This window comes from Monodon monoceros, unplaced genomic scaffold (genome assembly GCF_005190385.1).
Source record: "Monodon monoceros isolate NGI ecotype Baffin Bay Population unplaced genomic scaffold, NGI_Narwhal_1 Super_Scaffold_21, whole genome shotgun sequence".
Classification (NCBI taxonomy): domain Eukaryota; kingdom Metazoa; phylum Chordata; class Mammalia; order Artiodactyla; family Monodontidae; genus Monodon; species Monodon monoceros.
Window position 1 is genome coordinate 82229676 of NW_021703778.1, and position 24966 is coordinate 82254641.

The window sequence follows — 24966 nt, forward strand, 5'->3', positions numbered from 1 at the left end:
TTCGGTTTTGTAACATGTTAAGTTTGAGGTGCCTAAGAGCCATGCAAGCTTATTTGTCAGGTAGGCAGTTGTATGTAAGGTTTTGGAGCTCAGAAGACTGGCAGGGCCTCATGGTATAAATCTGACACAGGGTTTATACTTATAAGAATATCACCTGGTAGCATTTAAAGTCATAGAAATGGATATGGCCACCGAGGAAGAAAGATGAGAGGAGGGCAATCCCCTGAAGCATGCCCACATTTAAAGGCCAGATGGAGGAGACAAACAGCCAGAGACGTGGCAGGTGGAGAATGAGAGGCGATGTCTTGGAAGGAGTAACCACCAAACTCCACCCCGAGGACAAGGAAGATGAAGACTGGAAACAAACCAAATAGTCTGTTCTCTTTGGCAACCTGAAAGCATTCGCTCACTTTTTACTCAGAAATAAAGCTCCAAGGGTAGCGTTTCCCCTCCCCACAGTAGTTTCTGCACATCCCTTTACAAGCACATGCATACACAGCCTTTTAAGTGCTAAACATGTTAAATCTGGGTGATGTTTCAATTTTCGTTCTTTTGGTTTTTGCTTATCTGCGTTTTCTCATCTCTCTACAGCAATAAGTATTATGTAGTAACAACAGCAACAAAAATCCATCACGTTAGATGATAACATCTGTCTGTTCCTGAGCACAGCGTGGCCAGAAGAGCAGCATCGCTGTAAGTGCCTGTTTCTCCCTCCCTGCCATGGACAGGGACGCAGTGGCAGGAATGATAATAATCCTTGCTACTTATTCTGCACACCCTTGCCTTTGTTCTGGGCTACTGAGCTGGGAGCTTTGTGTGAGGCTCGGGACCTCTTGTATGAATCTGGGACCAGAAAGAAATGAGGGCTCTTTACATATCCACCTGGAGGCTGCCTGCTAAGTGCACTGTTTAATTTAGAAGTGCCTTTTATCCTAGATCTCTGGACCAGCTAAAGTTGTGGTCACTGTTCCCAGCAAGGACTGGGGGGAGGAGGGGTGGAATTAATTAAACCTAGAGGAAGGGCCACTGAAGGGCGGAGCTAAGGTGGAAGAGAGGAGAACCCTTTAAATAAAGGGCGCACATGGGCTGCCCAGGAGCACACCCTCCACCTCCTCCGTGTTGTCGGTGAGAAGGAGCTAAGCCCCAGGGAGATGTTGGAGCCTGAGGAGTACAGAAGGAGAGGTGAGCATGGGCATCCCTGGCCCTCTTCCCTGCTGCCACTCTTGTAGGAACTGCTGCTTAGATTTGGGGGTATCTTTTTTTTTGCGGTACGCGGGCCTCTCACTGTTGTGGTCTCTCCCGTTGCGGAGCACAGGCTCCGGACGCGCAGGCTCAGCGGCCATGGCTCACGGGCCTAGCCGCTCCGTGGCATGTGGGATCCTCCCGGACCGGGGCACAAACCCGTGTCCCCTGTATCGGCAGGCAGACTCTCAACCACTGCGCCACCAGGGAAGCCCTTTGGGGTATCTTTTGACTGGAGTGTTAGAATTGCCTTCTGAGAGTTGGCTTCCACAAAATTTTTCCTGAGAAGGGAATGTGGGATCAGAGTTTAAAACTTTTCTCAACCTCTCTTTCATCCTCCCCCTCATACACCAACTCTCATGTGCGTCCACACTACTGTACCAGACTTTTCCTTTCTTCTTTCCCACGGAATAGGGGATTTGGGTTTCTGAAATACTAAATGGGTACAGGGGGATTATTCATGTTCTGAAGTAGAAAAGAATTTTCCTAAGTCTTCTGCAGTCATGCAAAATCTTATCTTCCTTCCTCTTCATTTCTCTATGTGTGAATCTGTCTGTAGAGTTCTTTCATTTAGTCATTCATTCCATAAATATTTAAAGAGCACCTACTCTGTCTCAAGCCTTGTGTGATGAGCAAAACCAAATGGTTATCTTGTCTTCAGGCACGGCTGTCCTAAGAGGGAAAGTAAGTAGTTGCTTATAATTTCTCTCTCCATAAAGTTTTATATCCTCATCCCCTCTAGTAGGTTATTTTGCCTAAAATTTCTTTGCTGTAAGGCGTGGTTCCATGTTAAAATCCAACTTTTCCTCTCTTTCCTCTACCCAGACATAACTCACTAAGTGGCTATCAGTCTTTTTTTTAAAAAAAAAACACCTTTTTCTTTTATATTGGAGTATAGCCGGCTAACAATGTTATGATAGTTTCAGGTGCACAGCAAAGTGACTCAGCCATACATATACATGTATCCATTCTCCCCCAAACTCCCCTCCCATCCAGGCTGAATGACTATCAGTCTTTACACTTCAGTGGACATTAGCTTATTCCATTGCTTTCCAAAGGCACTCAGCCGAGAGCTGGTTTTATCGGCTGTGGATGTTCATCCTGTGAGTGGAACACAAAAACATTCCATGTGGTCCCTGGGTAAGTGGAGGGCTAGGTCCAGGGCTCTCAGAGCTCTGGAGGGATGCTGCTGCAGTTATGAAAGGCATTGGGCCGTTGGAGGGTTGGAGGAGAGCACAAAGAAGAGAGAAGGGTGCTGGAAGTTTTCACAGTTTTGTCTGGGAATGGTCCTGCTTATAAGAATTTTGCATGAGCTGATGCAGTTGGGAAGACATCGGCTTCCCTTTCCTTGTCTCTCTCGCTCTTTTGCAGGGGGAAAAGGAGGCTAGTGAGTACTAAGGAGGAATGATAGATATTGAGAGAGACACAGAGGGGGAGATGAACACACAGACACAGACACAGAGAGGAAGAGAAGCAATAAGAGAGAGAGAAAAAGAGACAGAGATGAAGAGACAGAGGCTCTGAAGACAGAGACCCTTTCCTGGAGAAGTGAAAGGGAAGAAAGAATAGATAATTTGCAGTGGCTTCAAGTATTCGACTTGGCTGTTTTTCTTCCTTATTCTTTTATTCATTCATTTGATAAAATTTGTTGAGCGTCTGAAAACTGTTCTAGGTACTGAGGTATTGGTGGAGGCAGAGCGAGGGAGATAAATTGGTTAAGACATGGCCCTGCATTTCCCCAAGATTTCAGGCTAGTGCAGGGTTCTTAGTCTGGGCCTGTGGTTGTGCTTTGGGGAGTCCATGAACCTCAGAAATTACACACAAAATTATGTGTATACAAGTCTACCGTTTTAATCAGATTCTCAAAGAAGTTCATGGGTCCAAAAATATGGGGAATTACTGGTCCAATGGGAATGGTGAACAAATACATTTTTTACCTTTTATCAGAACCTAGTGTGGGAGCTTGCCATCTGTGCCAACAAGGAGTATAGGGGGTGTGTGTGCGTGTGTGCAATTTCTGGATAGAAAGAGCCGCAGCGTTTCTACTGAATCTGTAAGGTGATGAATGCATAGACCCTCTGTTTTTTGAGAAGAAAAGAAAGGTGGGAGAGCTGATCAAGATTCATATGGAAAAGGGAAGGGGAGGAGAAAGAAATCCTTTGTTGTTAGAGCTTGATGCCTTGGAGATTTTCCCTCTTATTCATTTAGATAGAGTCACACACTCCCTCCATCATTCATTCACTCCTTTGCACACTTTTAAATTTTTTAACTGAAGACAAGCTGTCTGCTGGGGGTCAGACCCTCCACCATTCAGCCCATGAATCCTTCTCCTTCTTCACCCAGTCTCCTGATCCCGATGCTAGGGCGACGGGCACAAATTGGCCAGGCCCAGTCAGGGGACATGAGCCTGGCTTCTCTGCCTCCCTTGTAGGAAAGGAGATGGTGGATTACATCTGCCAGTACCTGAGCAGCGTGCAGGAGCGGCGGGTGACTCCGGATGTGAGGCCTGGCTACCTGCGGGCCCAGCTGCCCGAGAGTGCGCCCGAGGAGCCCGACAGCTGGGACAGCATCTTTGGGGACATTGAGCGAATCATCATGCCCGGGGTGAGACGCAGTCACCACAGGGTGATTCTGGATGTCGGGGTGTAGGGGGGGGGGTCGATGGGCCTGGAAAGCCTTGGGTAACCCTAAGATAAGCCCTCAGCCCCTTGGCCACCGACATCCCAGACTGTCTTCTGGGCATATGGAGGGCCAGGACTTTGACTGAAGTTAGGTTTCTGGTGCCAGGGCTGACCTGTAGAGTTGGGTAGGGAGCAAGATGGAGTAAGGACTGCATCCCAGGGCCTGTCTGACAGAAGGGTGGAAGTCGGTTGGGATGAGGTGAGTAGTGAAGATTGGGCCCGAGGGGGAAGGACGAATGTGGGAAGCAAGATGGAGAGAGGAGGTGGGAGATGGTCCCTGAAGCCCCCATTGGCAGAGCCAGGGAACTCTCCTACAGAATCCTGAGACGTGCCAAAGGGAAGGAGAGAAGCCAAAGCACACCTCTCCGAGGGTACCCCGGTTGTCAGGTTGGGTGGGCCGGGAAGCTGAGCGAGTCCTGGTCAGCCCCCTCCTTTCTCCTCCATGAAGTGGGAACCCCGTCCTTCCTAACCAAGGGAGGTCTCCTGATTGAACTGCTTTTCAGGAGTAGGAAGGAGCTTTCCCTGAATCATCTATACTCTCAGTGACAAGGGGCATAGCCTGGTGACAGTGCTAGTGGGGCCAGGGAACAGACAGAGGCTGGCTGAAGCCTGGGGCTTGTGCTGAAGCTGCCGTGTGCTGTGACAATGTCCCCGGCCACCAGGAGCTGGGCCAGGCGCTCCTGCTGAAAGTACACCATCCTCCTCTCACGGAAGGGCTGCCTTTTATTGTGCTCCACGCCACGTGCCAGGCACTGTATTAGCCACATGGTAGACTGGCTTGTTTTATCCCCAAATGACCTTACGATCCATGTTTTATGAAGAAACTGAGGCTCAGAGAAGTTAGTTGTCTTCCCAGAGTCACAGGTCTCCCTGCTTGGGGCACTGGTGTCATGAACCACGTGTGTCCAGCAGCTCTTCCCCAGGATGACTTGATATTTGCTCCCATCATCCCCAAAGAGCTTTGGACTTAGATGTGACAGAAATACACCTGGAGGCAGGGGTGGGGGGGATATTTCTGTTTTCTTTCAAACACAGACAGAAAGTGATGGCAAGTTTGTACAAAGCCAAATATTCATCTCTCTGACCATTCAGCCTATTTTGTAAGCATATTTTGAAAATTTCGGTATCAGTAAAACTCTACCAGGGAGGCTAGCTCCCCAATAAGATTATCTCATGGATTTCATTCTGTAAAATGTAATCTGTGGAGGGGCCAACCGTAATTTGGTAGTGAGACTGAAAGCAGCTGTCAGAAGAGATGGAAATGAGCTGATTCATTTGACTGAAAGAAATTCCAGCAGTTGCTGGGGGTGCAGTTAAAGAGGCTCATTTCTGGACCAGGAGGTCTGTCTGTTTTGATAAGCATTCCTCTGGCTTATCTTATCTTATGTATCTTATTAGAACAGACAATTGCCTCTTGATAGGACCAGGAGGTGGAAGTCCTTCTCCGGGGTTTCCAAAACACTGTCACTAATCACATCAGTAATGAAGACCCAATCTTTCATCTCATCTCTCAGGCTGCACCAGCCTCTGAGAGTTGGCCTGAAAGCCGTTGGCCCTTTGCTTTCTCATTAGGGTCAGCGCCTCCTTTAAAACTGGATTAATTTTCCCCTCCATGCCACCTCCTAGACACAAGGAGAAGAAAAACTGTCTTTTTGCTTTAATTCCAACCCTGGTTAGAGAAACCCCACCTACTCTTAATGAGGGAGGGAGAGGAGAGCAAGGGGAGCAGGCAGGGTGCCACCCTGCTTAGGTGCTGGGCTCCAGAGTCAGGCAGCCCTGGGTTTCTGACATCTGTCCCTATGAGGTATATGTGATCATGGGGATGCTGTCTCTCTCCACCAGCCCCAACTGTTATCTGTAAAACAGGGAGAACGTTAGAACCTACCTAATAGGAGTGCTGTGAGAATTAAACAAGATAAAGCATAGAAAGTGGAAGATGTTGTCATTACCTATGACGCCGTCTGCCTGGTGAAGGTTGGAGGACGAGGTCTGATTATCTAAGAGTCAAGTCAGGATATGTGACATGTCCATCACCATGTGATTAGCTTACCGTTAACATTAGTGCTTTACATTTTACAAATTTCCTCCCAGGCTGATCCACACAACAACCCCAGGAGACAGGATTTATTTTATGATGAGAAACTGAGGTAGAGAGATGCACAGGGGAGGATCCTGGTTTTATGAGGTGGGAATTGGATGAAAAATTTGGGACCCGCCCCCTTAAGAAAAAAAATTGAGAATGGATCTTGAAAGAGACCCATGCAAACATGGGACCTTGACGCTTAAGTTCATTAGCTTCACAATAAGTCTACGGGGTCACACAGCTGGTTATGGCAGGGGTAGGACTGGAACCTGTGTCCTTGGGCTTAAATCTTATGCTCCTTCTACCATACACACTGTCCAGGACACCATCCTTGCTCTTAAAGGGTTAAAGGGATTTGTGTACACGAAATAACTCGATAATACACTAAAATGTTATCTCATGAGTTCTCAGTAGTGTGAAACATCTCGAATGAGAACATTCCATGGGCTCGGGGGAAGGGATCAAAGGCAGATGGGGACCTGGGGAAGGGTTCATGGAGGAGATGAATATTTACTGGCTTTCTAAGCGTTAGCAGATTTTGGAAGGTCCCATCTGTATGAGAAGTGCCTTCCTGTCAGGGGACACAGCTTTGCTCAAAGACATGAACGCAGATACGAACAGGGTATGGTTGTAGAACAGTGAGATGAAGCCAGATTAGATAATCAGTGAGGCCAATGAGCCACCGAAAATGTTTCTGAGGGCAGTTATAGGAGGCCCTTCCTGTCCACGGGCCCCTCCTTTCGTCTGGTTAATCTAACTGTGGGCTCAAGGGTTAACCTGGAGGCAGTTTCCCATGCCCTTGGGCTGGTACTTCTGTCTTCTAGTCTCTTCTCCCCATCCCCACTGGGAAGCTAAGGACAGCTTTGAACCCAGGCACACTGGCCCTCTGCAAGAGTGCATGCCCAAAGAACTCTGGATACTTTTTGCAAGAGACTGGATGAGACAAGCAACCTGCTCTTCCAGAGCTCACAGTCTCCCCTTCCTCTTATTACTAGGTAGGAGCAGTGCGGGGGGTAAGCTTTGGAGACTAATGCAAACACTACCCAGAATCCACAACTCTAATTCCCATAGCAGTTTTCATCTTGCATATTCCCTTCTGGTCTCTGCGTGTGTGCAAAGCTCCACTGATGAACTAGCTCAGAATGTGAGAGACGTGGGTGGCAAGAACACTGTGACTATGCCTTACTTTTATGGATTTGTGCCACTTGTTGGTTGTCTTAAAAGTGTCAGCCAGTCTCTAGAGTGGGTGCTGCCCCTTGCCAGGGAGGGTCTCGTGAAGAGGAAAGCCTCCGGTAGCTGCCCCTGGTGCCACCCGTGTACATGCTCTGCTTCCAGGTGGTACACTGGCAAAGCCCCCATATGCACGCCTACTACCCAGCTCTCACCTCTTGGCCATCACTGCTGGGAGACATGCTGGCTGATGCCATCAACTGCTTGGGATTTACCTGGGTGAGTAACCATGGCTGCAGCTATAACCAGTGGAAAAGGGGACATGGCAGGAAGTGAAATCCTGGGGCAGACATATTTTGTCCGGATCTCTGAACAGGGTTTCAAGTTAAATATTAACAATGGCTACATTACTTGAGCTTAAGCTTTATAAAAATGATCTCATCTTATTCTTTAACCCTGTGAAATTATGAGTAGTGGCCCCATTTTTTAGGGGCAAATTAAGAAATGAAGGCTTAAGTAATTTATCTCTCCAAGACCACATAGTTCATGAGACAGAGATGAGATTTGGACCAAGATCTGGTTATTGCCACAATTTGTTACACTCTTTAAACACTCTGGTGCCTGTGGGCACAACCTTCCCCTTGCTCTTGTCTTTGAGGGGTTAGGGATATGCCCTAAGGCTTCCCTTAATAACCCCTTAAGCACCAATCAGCTTTAAATTGTGCCACAAGCCTCCTAGAACAGCTCTTTATTTTAAGCCTGAACTGTTATAGGATGTGTGTGTGTGTGTGTGTGTAGGGGTGGGTGGGTGGAGTGGGTTGGAAGCTGGGAGACTTACTATCTTTTCTGGGAGGAAGTGCTTTCTTTCTCAGTCTTAAAACTTCCCCCTGGCCTTTAGAATGCTTTTCAGCTGGGTATTTTAGGGACTTTGGGGGCCAAATGGAAGCAATCATTTCTAGGGCTGTTTTTCCATCGGGCCTTGGAGTCACAGGAGAATCCACCTCATCGAGGATGGCATGAACCAAAGCCCCACATTCTGGTTTGGCAGAGGATGAAGGTGCCACAGGACCTAAAAGTGACACCTTCTCCAGGGACAAGACAGGCCTGGGGAGGGTCAAGGCAGAGACGGATGTGTTTCTGGGGCTGGTGGGGACATCTTGGTGCCCTGGGGCAATCCAGATGACATTGCTTTCCCTCTTTCAGGCTTCCAGCCCTGTGTGCACGGAACTGGAGATGAATGTCATGGACTGGCTGGCAAAAATGCTGGGACTTCCAGAGTACTTCCTGCACCACCACCCTGGCAGCCAGGGGGGAGGTGTCCTGCAGGTGCCTCCATTGGCAAAGCTCCTCCTAGCATAGGGACTAAGTAGGGAAAGATAAGTCAAACTTGCCCGGGTGATTCTCATGTTTTCCATGGAGTTTCCCCCATGTCACTCACACCACCACCGTCCCTGCCGGCACCATCACCATTACCATCATAACTCTCATGACTGACACCAGCATCACCGACGCCACCAGCTCCACCACAGTCCCCACTCCCACCTTTGCTGCCACTACCATCTTGACTTCCATTGCCTTTATACCATGGCCACGACTGTCTCCACTCTTCTTTTAGTTTTTCTTTGAAAAAAATTAAAAAGTCAACACATTATCACATTTCTAGTATTACTTGATTCAAGTTTCTTAGTTTATAATCTGACATCTCCCCTCTCTTGTCCCATTTTACACCTTATGGTAAGTAGAAAAGAGAAGGCAAGTAGAGACTTCTTTCCCTCCCTCTTAGGTCCAGGAGATTTTTGGCAGTGTGAGAAATTAACAATATAGATCGATGTATCTTATAATCCTGTCTTTTGAATATCTGTCAAATGACAGTTGTTCAAATATTTCTTTTTTTATCAAGAGTAGTGCAGCATAATGGAGCTTGAGGGGTGCCTCCTGTAGACCGTGCACGTTGCTAGGTACTTTTGCATCTATAAACCCTTGCCATTCATGAGGGTTTGGTTCTGAGACCTCTGAGAACCCCCAGATTCTTGAATTATTCTGTAATGTGTAATTTTCTTGATCTTATGATATATAAGATAGAGAAATAACAATAATAATAATTCCTTCAAAAGGTGGATGTGAGGATTCAAAGATTTCTTCTATTAGATAAAAATAGCCGTGCTGCCCTGAGGTGAGAACTGGAAAGTTTGCTGGGCCCATTTGCTAGCTAAGTGACTCCCTCTCTCACTCCAGTCTTGTACCAAGATTAAAATCTGACCCTCACAAGAAAGACAAATTACCGCATGTTGTGGGCCTTCCGGGTTGTTAGCAAATAGTTATAGCTTCAAATATTATATCTGGAAAAACATGCTAAATGCCTGCTGGGCATGATCTTGCTTTTCATCTAATTATCTCAAGAACCCTGTAGGTAAATAGTGTCATCCCCAATTTTTGAAATAAGAGCGCTGAAGCTCAGAGAGGTTAAACACTTGCTCCAGGTCACACAGCTGGTAAGTGGAAGAATGAGGATTCAAACCTGAGCCTGTCTAAATGCAAACCATGCTTTCTCCTGTATCCATCAGCCACATGAACTTGGTTTAGTTCTGTAACCTCTCTGAGCATCACTATTCTCATAGGTAGACAGGAATCACAAGTGTCGCAGGTTTGATAAGGAGCAAATGCGATAGCAGAAAGTGTTTTGTGAACTGTGAATAGCTGTACAGATGGAAGGTGGTCTTATTATATTATTATTACTATTCTGCTGGCTTCCTTATTGTGGAGTAATTTTCAGCCACTGAATATCTTGTGGGATCTGGTCTATAGCATTTCCTGTGACACGGTCTCTAGGCTTTTCAGCAGGGAGCAATCAGCTGTAGGTCACCTAAGGATTTCAAGAAGCAAAGACACCAAAAACTGAGCAAATGAATGATGAGAAACCATCAAGATTTCTGTGAAGTTGCTGAGGTGGCACCCAGGATTCCCACAATCATGGCCAGAGCAAAATCCTACCCAACACTTTTTTGGTTAATCAATACTCCCACTCTGGTAGGCAGCTAAAGGGATGCTCTCTATTTTATAAATGGAAACGAGCCTTCTGGAGGGGCAATATTAGCTCAAGGTCACAAGAACCATCGGCAGCAAAACTGAGGCCAAAGTTATCTCTCAAGTAGGCCAGGACCCTCTCTCTCTGGGATATCTCTGTGGAAACAAACTCCATTTCCACACCTAATACATTGAAAGTTCTTTTTTTTTTTTTTTTAACATGGGGAGCGAACATATCTACAAGCAGACTTGTATCTAGCATTCTCCGAACGTTCTCTTTTTGGTCTTTGTGGCCTAATAAAGATGTTGAAAATTTGCTTTCATTACTTCCCTGAAAATTATAGGAGAGGGAGGTGTCCCAGGAATGCATAGGAAGTTGTGAATGTAGAATGTACAATAGGCATGTGAGCTGGGGGGAAGGGCAACTCCTTAGGCAGGAGCTGTGTACTTCCTCAGGAATAGCTATTACACACACACACACACACACACACACACACACACACACACACACCCCTACAAAACCTGGGGCAGTTGCCAAGGGATTACATGGAGGGGCTGCCACTGGGAACCTTCTTCCATTGCAGAGCACAGTCAGTGAGTCCACCTTGATCGCCTTGCTGGCAGCAAGGAAGAACAAAATCCTAGAAATAAAAGCGTCTGAGCCCGGGGCGGATGAGTCTTCCCTGAACGCCCGGCTTGTTGCCTATGCCTCCGACCAGGTGAGTTGCCCAACATAAGCCAAACCTTCAGGTAGGGCTTGGCTTCTGGAGTCCTAGTCCTTGAGTGATTTCCCTGTAGACATGAGCCCGCTGGGTTCAGGGCAGCCCAGGCCTCAGAGGTTGTCCAAGGAACCCTGGAGGAAGACAAACGTCAAATGCTGTGTTTGCTTCCCTTCGTCTGGCTTCAGCAGTTTCTGGGGGTGCTCATTCCAGGATGACTCTGCTAACAGCTTTCCATTGTCATTCTAGGCCCACTCCTCGGTGGAAAAGGCTGGTTTGATTTCTCTGGTCAAGATGAAATTTCTGCCTGTGGATGACAACTTCTCACTCCGAGGGGAAGTTCTTCAGAAAGCCATCGAGGAAGACAGAGCGCAGGGCTTGGTGCCTGTCTTTGTAAGTCAGACCATGTTCTGAGCTTAGAATGATAGAGCTGGGAGGTGAGGAAGGAGTTTTGTCAGAATTCAGGTAAGTAACATGCTGCAAACAAGAGCAGAAAGGTCCTCAAATACAGTGTCTTACAAATTATGAGTTAGTGTGCTAGGAAATAAATTTTGTGGGTCAGAACCAACATTAAAAGAAGAAGAAGAAGAAAGAAATAGGACGGAATATATGAGAGTACGTTCCTGTGTTGAGAATATGCATTGTTTGGTAAAACTTTTATTTCAAATACACACGTGTATATGTCCTAGGTTGCTATACAAAATGTATTTCTTACTGTGGGTCATGGTAAAATACAGTGTGAAACATACCCTGTTCTAGTGGAATGGGTGGGGTTGATAATATCTGTGAAGAAATCTTTTTTTTCAGGCCAAACGTGTCACACGAGCCCACCTTCCCATGTTAACTTCCTCTGTTTTCCTCCAGGTCTGTGCCACACTGGGGACCACTGGGGTCTGTGCATTTGACCGCCTGTCAGAGCTGGGCCCCATCTGTAAGTGTCTGCCCTGTCTGGCTAGGAAGACAAGTAATGAGTTTTAAAATGTTCCCTAGAGCAAGAGCCTGGAAGCAGCTCAGTACAATTCTCTGGTCCCTCTGTGGTCAATGCACAGAGCGTAGGAAGAGCCACCAGAGGTCATGAGTACCTTCTTCCAGGTAGCCAGGTCACTGCTTTTCCCAGTGGTGGGACCAAGGGTTAGAGCTGACCCCCTTGCATCCTGTCCTCAGAGGTAACAGTGGGAGGACCTCAGGTCTCTCACTCTCTCACTTGTATGTTGAAATCTGCTTAAAGCAGGACATATCCGAAACACAGGGTGAGTGAGTCATAGTGGAATATTTTCTAGTCTAGGCTGAGAAAATGAAAATGAAAAGGTAGGGTAGGGGAAGCCACGAGGTGAGGGGGAGATAAAGGCAGAAAAGAAACCCAAATGTGATTGTTCAAAATCCTCAAGCGAGAAACCCACTAGGAAAGAGAGACAGCCCCTCTCTAACATTTGTATTAGATGCATTAATATTGCTCTCTGGGCCAGTGGTAAGTTGGTTTCTGTTCCAGAAAGCTCTGGGTGGAGGCCAAGAGGGTGTCGACCCTCTGGTCGGTGAGAGAAAAGGCCAGGGTGAGGCTCTGTAGGCTCTCCCTGCAGGGGTGGCCGTGCCTCACTCAGCCCCACTCCTTGCACTGACACCCTCCCCCCATGTCCACATGCCTCCGTGTCTCATTCAGCCATGGGCATCCTTTCCCAGCCCTTCCCTTGCAGCCCCCCAGCTGGATGGGCCAGAGAAGAGATGCCTTTTAGCTGGCTGGTGGCAACCCACTCCCACCCCCAGTGCCACCCCCAGTAGGTGATGTTTGCCTCCTCAGGTGCCAACGAGGGGCTGTGGCTCCACATCGATGCTGCCTACGCAGGCACTGCCTTCCTGTGCCCTGAGTTCCGGGGGTTTCTGAAGGGCGTCGAGTACGCCGATTCCTTCACCTTTAATCCTTCCAAGTGGATGATGGTGCACTTTGACTGTACTGGGTTCTGGTGAGTGTGGCAGCCAAGCTCCCAGCCTGTGGGGAAGCCATCCTCAGCTACTAATGCGCATTTGGCAACCCACAGGGTCAAGGACAAGTACAAGCTGCAGCAGACCTTCAGCGTGAACCCCGTCTACCTCAGGCATGCCGACTCGGGTGCGGCCACCGACTTCATGGTGAGTGGCCAGGAACGGGCATCACGGCAGCCTCTGAGACGGAAACGGCCTGAGTCTGATGAGGGTCTCCTTCCCTCACACGATGAGCCCATCCCATAATATTGCCACTGTGTACCTTTGGTTTCAAGCTGTTCCTAAGCGTATAGAATGAAACCCAGAAAACTTAAAAAACCCTAGAGAATGAAACCAACCTTTGAGGTAGGATGCGAGTTTCCTGAGTATTTGTGGCATTTAAAAATTCTCCCAATTCCCTTCTGCCTCTGTCCTGGATAATCTTCTCTGCTCACTCCCTAACAGCAGGGCAGGGTGGAAAATTTCCATGGATAGGAAAAGAGGCTCCTTCCTTAAACTGTTTTCATCCTTTTGTCCCCATCGAGGCACTGTGGGAGGCTCCACGGTGGGGATGGGGCAATAGTTATCCTTCCCGAGGTTCTAGATGCCTCCAAGCATTCCTGCCTTGCCCACTAGCTGCACCTCAACCTCTAGACCCTGCCCACATTCTCAATCTGTACTATCTCTCGGGGAAACAACTTCTTCAGGTTTACTCCTCAGTTTGAAGATGAGCCCTTCCTTTAATTGTAGGGGAGACAGGGATGTAAACTAATAAGTTACATATAACATGGTCAAGGCTAGGCAGAGTGAGACGAGCTTGATTTGGAATTCCATACCAGCAGTGGGCTTTTGGGAGTCATAGTGGACCTCTCTCAGCCTTGACTTTCTCATCTGCAGAATGGGCATGGTGGCACTGATTTCACAGGGTATTGTGAGGCTGCAATGGGAACATACATGTAGATCACTTCTTACTGGGAATGTGGTACATGCTTACTAAATGGTAGGTGTGATATTTCTAAAAGCTCTACTTTTCAGCTGCAGAGGTTTGTTATACAGCGAAGAGGTTAAAAACACAGATGAACTGTGTTTGAATTCTGGCTCCTCCATTTATTAACTTGTGTGGTCTTGGGCAAATGGCTTAAGCTATTTAGGTTTTCTCATCTCTAAAATGAGGGTGATAATAACAGTACTAGCTTCTTAGTTAGGCTTGCTGTGAGGAATAAATGAATTAATACAGTGAAGCACAGAGAGCAGTGTCTGCCATCTGAGAGTCATTCTTTGTGAAGAGATGGTTCTGTCTTCTCTCCTTGGGCTAAAGTTTCTTGCCCTTTTTTAGTCCTAAAATAATCACTGCATCATCTCTTGATTATATTGGTCATTCTCCCTCGGATCAGTTCACACTTTCTTTAGATTTTTGTTTTTAAAGCTTTTTTATTGGAATTTCAGGCAGTAAGCTTGTAGTGGTTGGGGAGGACCCTCCAAAGGTTGATAAATATAGAAGAATAATGGTTCTTTCATCTCCACTGCCCTGTCTGATGGGTTTTCAGCACTTTTTGAATTAAACAAATTTTCACAGCAGCCCAAGGGCCAGATACCTTTAGGGGTAATTCTAGGTTTCTCCCCTGAGTGTGAAACAATGTCCATTTTTCTTTTCTTTTTTAAAAATTAATTAAATTAATTAATTTATTTTTGGCAGCATTGGGTCTTTGTTGCTGTGCACGCGCTTTCTCTAGTTGCATCGAGTGGGGGCTACTCTGTTGCAGTGTGTGGGCTTCTCGTTGCGGTGGCTTCTCTTGTTATGGAGCACAGGCTCTAGGCACGCGGACTTCAGTAGTTGTGGCTCGCCAGCTCTAGAGCACAGGCTCAGTAGTTGTGGTGCATGGGCTTAGTTGCTCTGCGGCATGTGGGGTCTTCCCGGAGCAGGGCTTGAACCCATGTCCCCTGCATTGGCAGATAGATTCTTAACCACTGCACCACCAGGGGAGCCCAATGCCCATTTTTCTATGAGTGAACTTGGATCATCGTAACTTAAGAGCATTTTCTTCCCTTGGCCCATTTTGGATTTTATGTTACTTTTTTGTGTTTTTGTTTTTTGTCCGCAACAGTATCTCAGGATCTTTTTGTGGTTCATTCCCATCAGTTTGGAGATTTTACAGTGCTCTCTCTCTTCCAGATCACTTATAAAAATATTAAATTATACTTTTCTTAGCACTGGTCCAGAATGTGCTACTTTATCTTTTCCTTCCCTCACCTCTAATCCTGTGGATTTAATTTTTAAGTCTCAAAGAAACTCCTAGAAAACTGAAGCTGCTGTCTGTTATGATCCTGGGGGTCTTCACTGCTACTTTGCCCCTTGCTCCAAGCTCTTTTTCACCCAGGTGGCTGAAGCTTTAAATAAAAGCCCAGCCAGGGCTTCCCTGGTGGCGCAGTGGTTGAGAGTCCGCCTGCCGATGCAGGGGACACGGGTTCATGCCCCAGTCTGGGAAGATCCCACATGCCGCGGAGCGGCTGGGCCCATGAGCCATGGCCGCTGAGCCTGCGCGTCTGGAGCCTGTGCTCCACAACGGGAGAGGCCACAACAGTGAGAGGCCCGCGTACCACAAAAAAAAAAAAAAAAAAAAAAGCCCAGTCATTTTGAGATGAGCCAGAAATAGAGCAGCATCCCGGGAGAGAAGACTTAGGGACTTCATTCCTTGGGCCCTGGAGCCACCTAAAATCAGGGCTAGATTCTTCTGACATCAGGAAGCTCCCTCACCTCCCCCCAACTAGTGGAGGGGGAATCGTCTTGTTCTTGGCTGTGAGACCAGCAAAACCTTGAAAGGACGCAGAGGAGACTTGGGAATGGCTTGAGTTAATGAAGAGCCATGTCCAAATTTCCTGTTCCAGCAGAAAGATATCTGCTAGAACCACCCTGCTGGGTCAGCATGGATTGGTTTTGGAATACTGACAAGAGGAACAGCTGGGGATATGGTCAGACTGTAAGGAAATCAAAATTAAAATCATCTCTGCCTCTCATTTAATTGGCTTGTGAATTATTGTAGTCAATTGGCCATAACCATCTGGAAAACAGTGTTTTCAGAAGCCACTATTATCCATTCATTAGTCTCCATCTGGAGTGTCCATCTAACAAAGGGTGGAGTTGACGCTCTCCCTGTTACAGGGAAAAGGAAGTCCCCATGCTGGTCCTCAGCTCTGGAGATTTTTGCTTGGAAATCCAAGGCTTAGTGCTTGATATAGAGAAACATTGTCCATCAACAATGTTGATGTTGGACAAGGGGTCATGTCCAAACTGTGCCTGGGTCAGGAAACTGGGACAAAGGATGAAGGTGTGCACAGTTTTGAGGATTAGGCAATCCTGTGGAGGAACAGATAAATATTCGATGGGAAAAATATTTATTTTTTGTCAACAGAAATTGTGGTGATGCTTTCTGACGTTTGAGGAAGAGGTCATTAGAAATCACACTGCTCATCAGAATAATTGCAACTGTGTGCTAAACCCTTCGCTCTGTTTACAGATCAGGGAAATCGACTTGGAATTGGTTTGAAAATTTTCAGACCTTTGGTGCCCGCAACCTTGAACTTTAAGCTCTGTTGAATTTGGTCATCAGGAACAGAGAGTCAGTTTTAGTCTAACAAAGGCCGAGATATAGATGTTTATTTGCAGTCTGAGGGCTGGTGTCCTCCTGAGGGCATAGAACGTCACAGGAAAAATAAGGTCAGGACAGTGAAATTAAATAATAATCATCTTGGTTCTAGGCAGAAACACCATTGTGATTTGTGGCTCACATTTTTATCATCTAAATAGCCAGGACTTATTGACAACCTCCTGTGAAGCTCTTCACCCTGGTTCTCCTCACACCACATCCCTGGAGGTGCTGTTCATTCTTTGTCTCACGAGGAACCAGTGAGGCGGCAATGCCCAAGTAAGAGGTAGAGATGGAGGAGAAACCCAGGTCTGTGAGGCTCCAGCATCTGAGCTCCTGAACCCTATACTTTACATTTTTGTGGGGAAGAGAAATCAAACTCTATTTTCTGCTATTCAAGGTAGATTAGGTTCTTTTAGAGAAAAAACGTATTGCCCCTATCTTGAATTTCAGCCTGGAATGAAATTTTTTTTTTTTACATCTTTATTGGAGTATAATTGCTTTACAATGGTATGTTGGTTTCTGCTTTATAACAAAGTGAATCAGTTATACATATACATATGTTCCCATATCTCTTCCCTCTTGCGTCTCCCACCCTCCCACCCTCCCTATCCCACCCCTTCAGGCGGTCACAAAGCACCGAGCTGATCTCCCTGTGCTATGCAGCTGGTTCCCACTAGCTATCTACCTTACGTCTGGTAGTGTATATATGTCCATGTCTCTCTCTCGCTTTGTCACAGCTTACCCTTTCCACTCCCCGTGTCCTCAAGTCCATTCTCTAGTAGGTCTGTGTCTTTATTCCTGTCTTACCCCAAGGTTCTTCATGACATTTTTTTTTCTTAAATTCCATATATATGTGTTAGCATACAGTATTTGTCTTTCTCTTTCTGACTTACTTCACTCTGTATGACAGACTCTAGGTATATCCACCTCATTACAAATAGCTCAATTTCGTTTCTTTTTATGGCTGAGTAATATTCCATTGTATATATGTGCCACATCTGCTTTATCCATTCATCTGATGATGGACACTTAGGTTGCTTCCATCTCCTGGCTATTGTAAATAGAGCTGCAATGACTCTTTTTGAATTATGGTTTTCTCAGGGTATATGCCCAGTAGTGGGATTGCTGGGTCGTATGGTAGTTCTATTTTTAGTTTTTTAAGGAACCTCCATACTGTTCTCCATAGTGGCTGTATCAATTTACATTCCCACCAACAGTGCAAGAGTGTTCCCTTTTCTCCACACCCTCTCCAGCATTTATTGTTTCTAGATTTTTTGTTGATGGCCATTCTGACCAGTGTGAGATAATATCTCATTGTAGTTTTGACTTGCATTTCTCTAATGATTAATGATGTTGAGCATTCTTTCATGTGTTTGTTGGCAATCTGTATATCTTCTTTGGAGAAATGTCTATTTAGGTCTTCTGCCCATTTTTGGATTGGGTTGTTTGTTTTTCTGATATTGAGCTGCATGAGCTGCTTGTAAATTTTGGAGATTAATCCTTTGTCAGTTGCTTCACTTGCAAATATTTTCTCCCATTCTGAGGGCTGTCTTTTGGTCTTGTTTATGGTTTCCTTTGCTGTGCAAAAGCTTTGAAGTTTCATTAGGTCCCATTTGTTTATTTTTGTTTTTATTTCCATTTCTCTAGGAGGTGGGTCAAAAAGGATCTTGCTGTGATTTATGTCATACACAAAAATAAACTCAAAATGGATTAAAGACCTAAATGTAAGGCCAGACACTATCAAACTCTTAGAGGAAAACATAGGCAGAACTCTCTATGGGATGAAATTTTTAAAGCAGCATTTAAAGCAAAGTGTCTTCTCCTTGGTCCAGGGTCATGGACTTGGTTTCTACCTGTGCTGCTCTTGGACAAGGGTTTGGTCACATGACGAGGTAGCCTTTGTGTATCTTGCCTTGGCTTCTCCTTAGCAACAGCCTCGGGCATCATGGTGACACTGTGCATCCCTGGAGGGTTGTGCAGACAACAGATGATAAAGCTCTGGAGTGTGTGTGGGAGGAGCAGGGGTCCCTGTCTCTAACCATGGCACTGTGCTCCTTTGTTCTAGCACTGGCAGATCCCCCTGAGCAGGCGGTTTCGCTCTATTAAACTCTGGTTTGTGATCCGGTCCTTCGGGGTGAAGAATCTTCAAGCGCACATCAGACATGTATGTAGTGGGCAGGCCTTGGGAGGAGCCCAGGCTCGCTTTGTGGCCTAGTGGGGAGGAAGGCTGGTTTCTGCTCTGCAGACCTTTCCCGGGGGGATGTGTGATGTATGGCTCAGGTGCCTGGGCCTGTTTGTGAGCTCCTGGGACTTGATGATTTAGGGCAGCCGTCTGTTTGCTAGCTAGAGGATCACTGAGCAGAACATGACACTGAGGGCTGTCTGGTGTCTGTCCCCCACCTGACTGTCTCACCATCCCTTCTGCTATCATCGAGCACTGGGGAGGGATGGCCCGAGAGCCCAGTTTGCAGAGAAGGAAATAGAAAGTAAATCAAAGGGCAGCTTGTGGCCAGGGTAGGAGCCTATCTTTTAAAAAATTACTCTGATTGTCATGGCTGTCTGAAAATTTTAGTCACTATTATGGTTATGCCAGAAACAGGGCTCGCCTGGCTTGGACATGTAGACCTGCAAGTCTGGAACAAACATCCCTGCATGATGTCAAGAGGTATTTACTGAAGGCATATTTGGTACAATTTATTTCAACTCAATTCAACAACACAATTATTGTGCTAGGAAAGAGACCCAGAGGTGAATGAGACAGGCACAGTCCCTCTGTCATAGGCTTCATGGAAGGGGTGGAACTTAACTAAGAATTTTGGTCAGCAGCAATTTTCTCTCATTTTTATGAGTGCCTATGAGAAAGACAAAGTTATTGATAAATACAAGAGGGTTACTCCAAAGATGTTGTCCTTTGTTCCTCTGCGTGTCTTTCCCTGGCCACATTTCCTCTAGGGAATTCTGTCCTCATTAAGCAAACACAAGGCCAAGTGCAGTGGTTGAATCAGTATGTATGATTGGCTTACTGTTGGTAACTTTACATTTGTTATCAACATCAAGGCGTTGGTTAACTGGATGTTTATCAGTGAGTGGCTGTCACCCAGGGACATTAGGCATTTTTGCTCTCTCTCTATCCTCAGACTCAGAGACGGGAAGTAGGTAGCTGGGGGATGAGGTGCTGGAGGTTACAGGTTATCATCTGGTTCCATCTCAGGACTGGATATTCAACGTGCAGGTGCTGGCTAATTACCCTCATGCTGCCTCTCCCAACTCAAAGCCCTGAATTCCCATCGGCTCCCCTTCGCCTACACTAGGCCCAGACTCCTGGGCCTGGCTTTCGAGGACCCAGTTATCAGCCTCTAAGCTCAGGCTTCTCACTGACCCGTTCCAGCTCCATCCTCAGTGTGCCTCTGCACCTTCACCTGTGCATTGCCCTCTTGCATTGCCCTCTCTTCTCCAAATGTTGCTAGTGGATTAAGTTCCGCCTCTCCCAGGAGCTTCCCTGACTATTCCATCTGCCCTCATCTCTGCTTGCTCGGCATTCCTAGGACCACCTACTCAATCACACCTACAAAACTGAGCTCTAAAAGCTACCAATGTCCCACAAAAGTAAAGGGTGGAACTAAAATGAAGTTGTTTGATGTGAGTTAATTTTATCTCTTCAGCTTGACTGCGATCATAATTATTTTTACTTGCACAGTGTCTTAAAGAAATAACTTATAGGGTTTCATTAGGTTCTTACAACAATGCTTGGGGCAGTCACCCTGATGAACCCCATTTTATGGGTGAGGCTCAGAGATGGTAATTGCCCTGCTTAAGAGAGGAGGGCCTCCTTTCTTTACAGTTCTGGGCTGTTTTCTATTATGTGAGCTCTTGAAAGTCATATAAAACCAAGTTGTGTATCTCCCTGTTATAGATTAGTGCTTTAGAGAATGGGATGTGGGTTTGATTTTTTAGTTCTACCCTTTACTGTTTGGTGACCTTGGACAAATTATTTAAACTTTCTGTGTTTGCCTTCCTAATTTATAAAATGAGAAAATGATAATACCTCTCTCAAAGGTTTATGGTGATGATAAATAATACACATAAAGCCCTTACTTAGTGCAAGACCTAATATTCCACTAAGTACTCAAATATTTCCTATTCCCACTTCCTCTTCCTCCCCCTTCCCCTTTCCTCTTCTTCTTCTTCTCCTTTTCTCCTCCTCCTTCTCCAATTTTTCCTTCTTCTAATGATAATAATTCAGCATTGTCGTCACCATCATCTCCTATCACCTACAATAAAAGGGGTCTGTAAATTATTGTTTTAAAGACAGATAGTAAATATTTTTGGCCTTGCAGGCCATATGGTCTCTGTTGTGAGTATTCAAGTCTGTCATTGTAGCACAAAAGCCGCCATACACAGTACATTAACAAATAGGCGTGGCTGTGTTCCAAAGGACTTTATTTACAAAAACGGGTGTGAAGGAGGTGGGGCTCTATTTGGCCTGGGGGCTGCAGTTTGCCCTCCTCTGCCCTAGGATGGTACAGGGCACTGGTTATAGCCCTGCTTTCATCTCCCGGAAAGGTAGGTGGTTTCTGGTGGCGGGATGCTGCCTGTGCTCTTTCCTCTCTCCTCTGGCCCCTCTTCTCTCTTGTTGCCAAGAGCGTGTGTTACAGGAGACAACAGAGCATGGTAGGGGGTGTGCTTGGCGACCAGAGACCTGCATTCTGCCACTGCTACCTTGGGGACGCCACTTTCCTTTGTCTCTTTCTAGAAAATGAAGAGGTTGAACAAAGATGACTTCTGGCTCTCTTTCCTTGCTCAGAAGTATCAGTTTCATGGTCTTTGGCTAGCTGATTCTGGATCTGTACCTGAGATGTCTTACTCATGTAGACTTGAGAAACATTTACACAGAAAGATCTCACAATTGGCAGGACAGGATGGAAATGGACCTGGAGGGAAGGAGGCACAGGGGAGAATCATGACAAAATTCAAAAGTAAACTGCAAAAGTATAAAACAGTGAGAAAACATTTACCAGGGTGCTTTCCCAGAGATAGCCTTACGACTTGACAATGAAAAATGCTTAGGGTAGGGATTGGAGACCATTTTAGACAGACCATGCAGTGGAGAGAGAAAGTGGTTCTGGATTGGGTTTGTAGCAACTTGTTAGCTGAATCCTTTGACTTCTCTTGAAATAGAGTACTCAGTATGAGAACCAGGTGATAGCCATTACTTAGAAAATATTTTATTGAGATCCTTCTGGATGCCTGGAGAAATTTTTAAAAATGAAAGAAAGGGCAAGTCCTGTCCTTGTTTAGTTAGTAATACTAAGTAAAAAAAAAAAAAAAATAGGAAATTAAAAAATTATAACTTCAGTGAAAGATTAATATGGTACAAAGCTTTAAAACATTTTTATTGTGGTAAAATATAGATAATGTAACATGTACAACTTGAACCATTTTTAAGCATACAGTTCAGTGGCATTAAGTACACTCACAATGTGTGCAACTGTCACTGCTATTTCCAGAACTTTTCCCATCATCCCCAGCAGAAACTCTGTACCCATTAAACAGGTTTAAAGCCTTCTCCATGGTGTACATGGGTATGATATGTAAAAATATGTTCTTTGTGGAATGTCAGAAAAAAGGGGATGAAGGGCATTTGAGGTGAAAAGGTCTGAGAGGCAAGGGGAAGACGTCGACTTAGGATATGGGGGCAGGGCTGCTGACAGCTCACATGGTGCCTCTATGTACAGGAGAAACAAAAGTCTCTTCCTCTGAGCATTTGTATCCCGTAAGAGGCACCTGGCTGGGAATGCAGAACATGGGCTGGGTTGTGGCCCCTGCTAGCCCTCTTGGCTTGTCTGTAAGCCAAGATATGTGAAGCCGGGATATGAGGGTACATTGCCTTGATGGCAAAGCACATGCCTCTGGGACTTCCCTGGTGGTCCAGTGGTTAGGACTCCGTGCTTTCACTGCCGAGGGCCCGGGTTCAACCCCTGGCAGGGGAACTAGGATCCCACAAGTCTTCTGGTTCTGGGAGTGGATTGAAAGAGGCCCCTGAGACATGAGTTCTCAAAGTGGAGCTAATGTGACAAGAAATAGGGAGCCATTGGAGGTTTTATAGTTTGGAATATGAGCAAAATCAAATGGAGAAGAAAATCAGGCAGAAGCCACTTAGGTCTCTTTGGTTCAAAGATGTGACTGGTTTAAACCCCTTTAACAGTGTGGAAGTTTATGCACGGTCGTCTCTTGCCTGTTATTAATCTCAGTTCTCTCGATGTTCACAATTCCAGGGTACTGAAATGGCTAAGTATTTTGAATCTCTGGTCAGAAACGAACCTTTCTTTGAAATTCCTGCCAAGAGGCACCTTGGCCTGGTGGTTTTTCGTCTAAAGGTAATGCCATCTTCCATCTCATGTGAAGGATGTTATTTGGTAATTTTCAGCCTCTTGGAAATGTAAATACTGGGCTTCTGGAGATGCTTACAGGGAATGTGATACAGACTTTACTTCTCTTTATCCTTCAAACAGGGTCCTAATTGCCTCACAGAAAGTGTGTTAAAGGAAATAGCTAAAGCTGGCCGTCTCTTTCTCACCCCAGCCACTATCCAGGACAAGTTGATCATCCGTTTCACTGTGACATCCCAGTTCACCACCAGGGATGACATCCTGAGAGACTGGAATCTCATTCATGATGCTGCCACTCTTATCCTGAGTCAGCATTGTACTTCCCAGCCTAGCCCTCAGGGGGGGAACCTCATCCCCCAAACCAGGGGCCCCAGAGCCTTGGCCAAGGAACTGTCCTTTCCATCTGTCAGCGGGGCAGGAGATGACCCAGACCAGGCCAGGAAGATCATCAAGCAGCCTCCACATGTGGGAGCCAGTTCCGTGAGAGGGGAAGGCAGCCGCCACCTTGAAACCCTGCTGGACCCACTTGATGACTGCTTTTCAGAAGAGGCCTCAGACCTCACCAAGCACAAGCTGTCCTCCTTCCTGTTCAATTATTTGTCTGTGCAGAATAAGAAGGCAGTGCGTTCCCTCAGTTGCAACAGCGTGCCTGTAGGCGATCAGAAGCCACTGCCCACAGATGGCTCTGTGAAGAATGGAGGCTCCTGCCGGGTCAGAATCTTTTCTAGGTTTCCAGAAGAGATGATGATGCTAAAGAAAAGTGCCTTCAGAAAACTAATCAAGTTCTACAGTGTCCCCAACTTTCCTGAATGCAGTTCTCAATGTGGGCTCCAGCTGCCCTGCTGCCCTCTGCAGGCAACAGTTTAGACCAGGGGGTTCAGCCAGGGTCCATGAATGTGCTTCAGGGAGTCTCTGAAGCCCTCAAAATTGTATGCTGAATTTATGTGCTTATGTTTATGTGCATTTTTCTTGGGAGAAAGCCAATGATTTCTTATCAGATTCTCATAGAAGTTCATGACCTATGATAGGATACAAATAGAGAGTTTAAGCCAGCATGATCCAGAAGATTCCAGCACGCTGGTCAGAGAGAAAGGGTCTAGGGTGGTGTATTGACAGGCAGCTTCTGTGGTTTAGCTTGTGACACTGAAATTTTCAAGTTTCATGAAATATAATGTGGAAATAAATTGTGCTTGTCCCTGAAAAAAACATATCCTGTGTCACTTAATTGACCACTGAAATATTTGTTTTTCTTTTCCATTATGGTTTACTACAGGGTAAAATATAGTTCCCTGTGCTATACAGTAGGACCTTGTTGTTTATCCATTCTATATATAATAGATTGCATCTTCTAATCCCAGATTCCCAAACCATCCTCCCCCCACCATGCCTTGGCAACCACAAGTCTGTTCTCTATGTCTGTGAATCTGTTTCTGAGATAAGTTCATTTGTGTCATATTTTAGATTCCACATATAAGTGATATCATATGGTATTTGTCTCTTTCTGACTTACTTCACTCAGTATGATAATCTCTAGTTCTATCCATGTTGCTGCACATGGCATTATTTCATTCTTTTTTATGGCCGAGTAATATTCCATTGTATGTACCACATGTACCACATTTTTATCCATTCATCTGTCGATGGACATTCAGATTGTTTCTATGTCTTGGCTATTGTAAATAGTGCTGCTATGAACATTGAGTTGTATGTATCTTTTTGAATTATAGTTTAATCAGATATATGCCCAGGAGTGGGATTCCTGGGTCATATGGCAACCCTATTTTTAGTGTTTTGAGGAATCTTCATACTGCTTTCCATAGTGGCTGCACCAATTTACGTTCCCATCAACAGTGTAGGAGGGTTCCTTTTTCTCCACATCCTTTCTAGCACTTACTGTTTGTGGACTTTTTAATGATGGCCATTTTGACTGGTGTGAGGTGATACCTCAATGAAGTTTTGATTTGCATTTCTCTAATGATTAGTGATGTTGAGCATCTTTTCATGTGCCTTTTGTCCATCTGTATGTCTTCTTTGGAGAAATGTCTGTTTAGATTG

At 45.8% G+C, this 24966-nt stretch overlaps 1 protein-coding gene across 4 annotated transcripts; it reads left to right on the forward strand.

Annotated features, from left to right (window-relative positions):
* The first annotated feature begins 1097 nt into the window (after positions 1-1097).
* On the forward strand, positions 1098-24113 carry HDC (histidine decarboxylase). Of its 4 annotated transcripts, XM_029238554.1 has the most exons (13): positions 1098-1182; positions 1920-1926; positions 3679-3846; positions 7342-7455; positions 8380-8502; positions 10785-10919; positions 11169-11312; positions 11784-11850; positions 12715-12877; positions 12953-13043; positions 18588-18686; positions 22798-22899; positions 23035-24113. In XM_029238554.1, the coding sequence occupies exons 3-13, from the start codon at positions 3682-3684 to the stop codon at positions 23776-23778; spliced, it is 1947 nt and encodes a 648-aa protein (XP_029094387.1). In that variant the 5' UTR covers positions 1098-1182; positions 1920-1926; positions 3679-3681; the 3' UTR covers positions 23779-24113. The 4 variants fall into 4 exon arrangements, with proteins under 4 accessions (XP_029094387.1, XP_029094389.1, XP_029094385.1 ...); XM_029238556.1 differs by lacking the exon at positions 18588-18686 and having other exon boundaries at positions 1111-1182; positions 23035-24100; XM_029238552.1 differs by lacking the exon at positions 1920-1926 and having other exon boundaries at positions 1143-1182; positions 3674-3846.
* Positions 24114-24966: the final 853 nt, after the last annotated feature.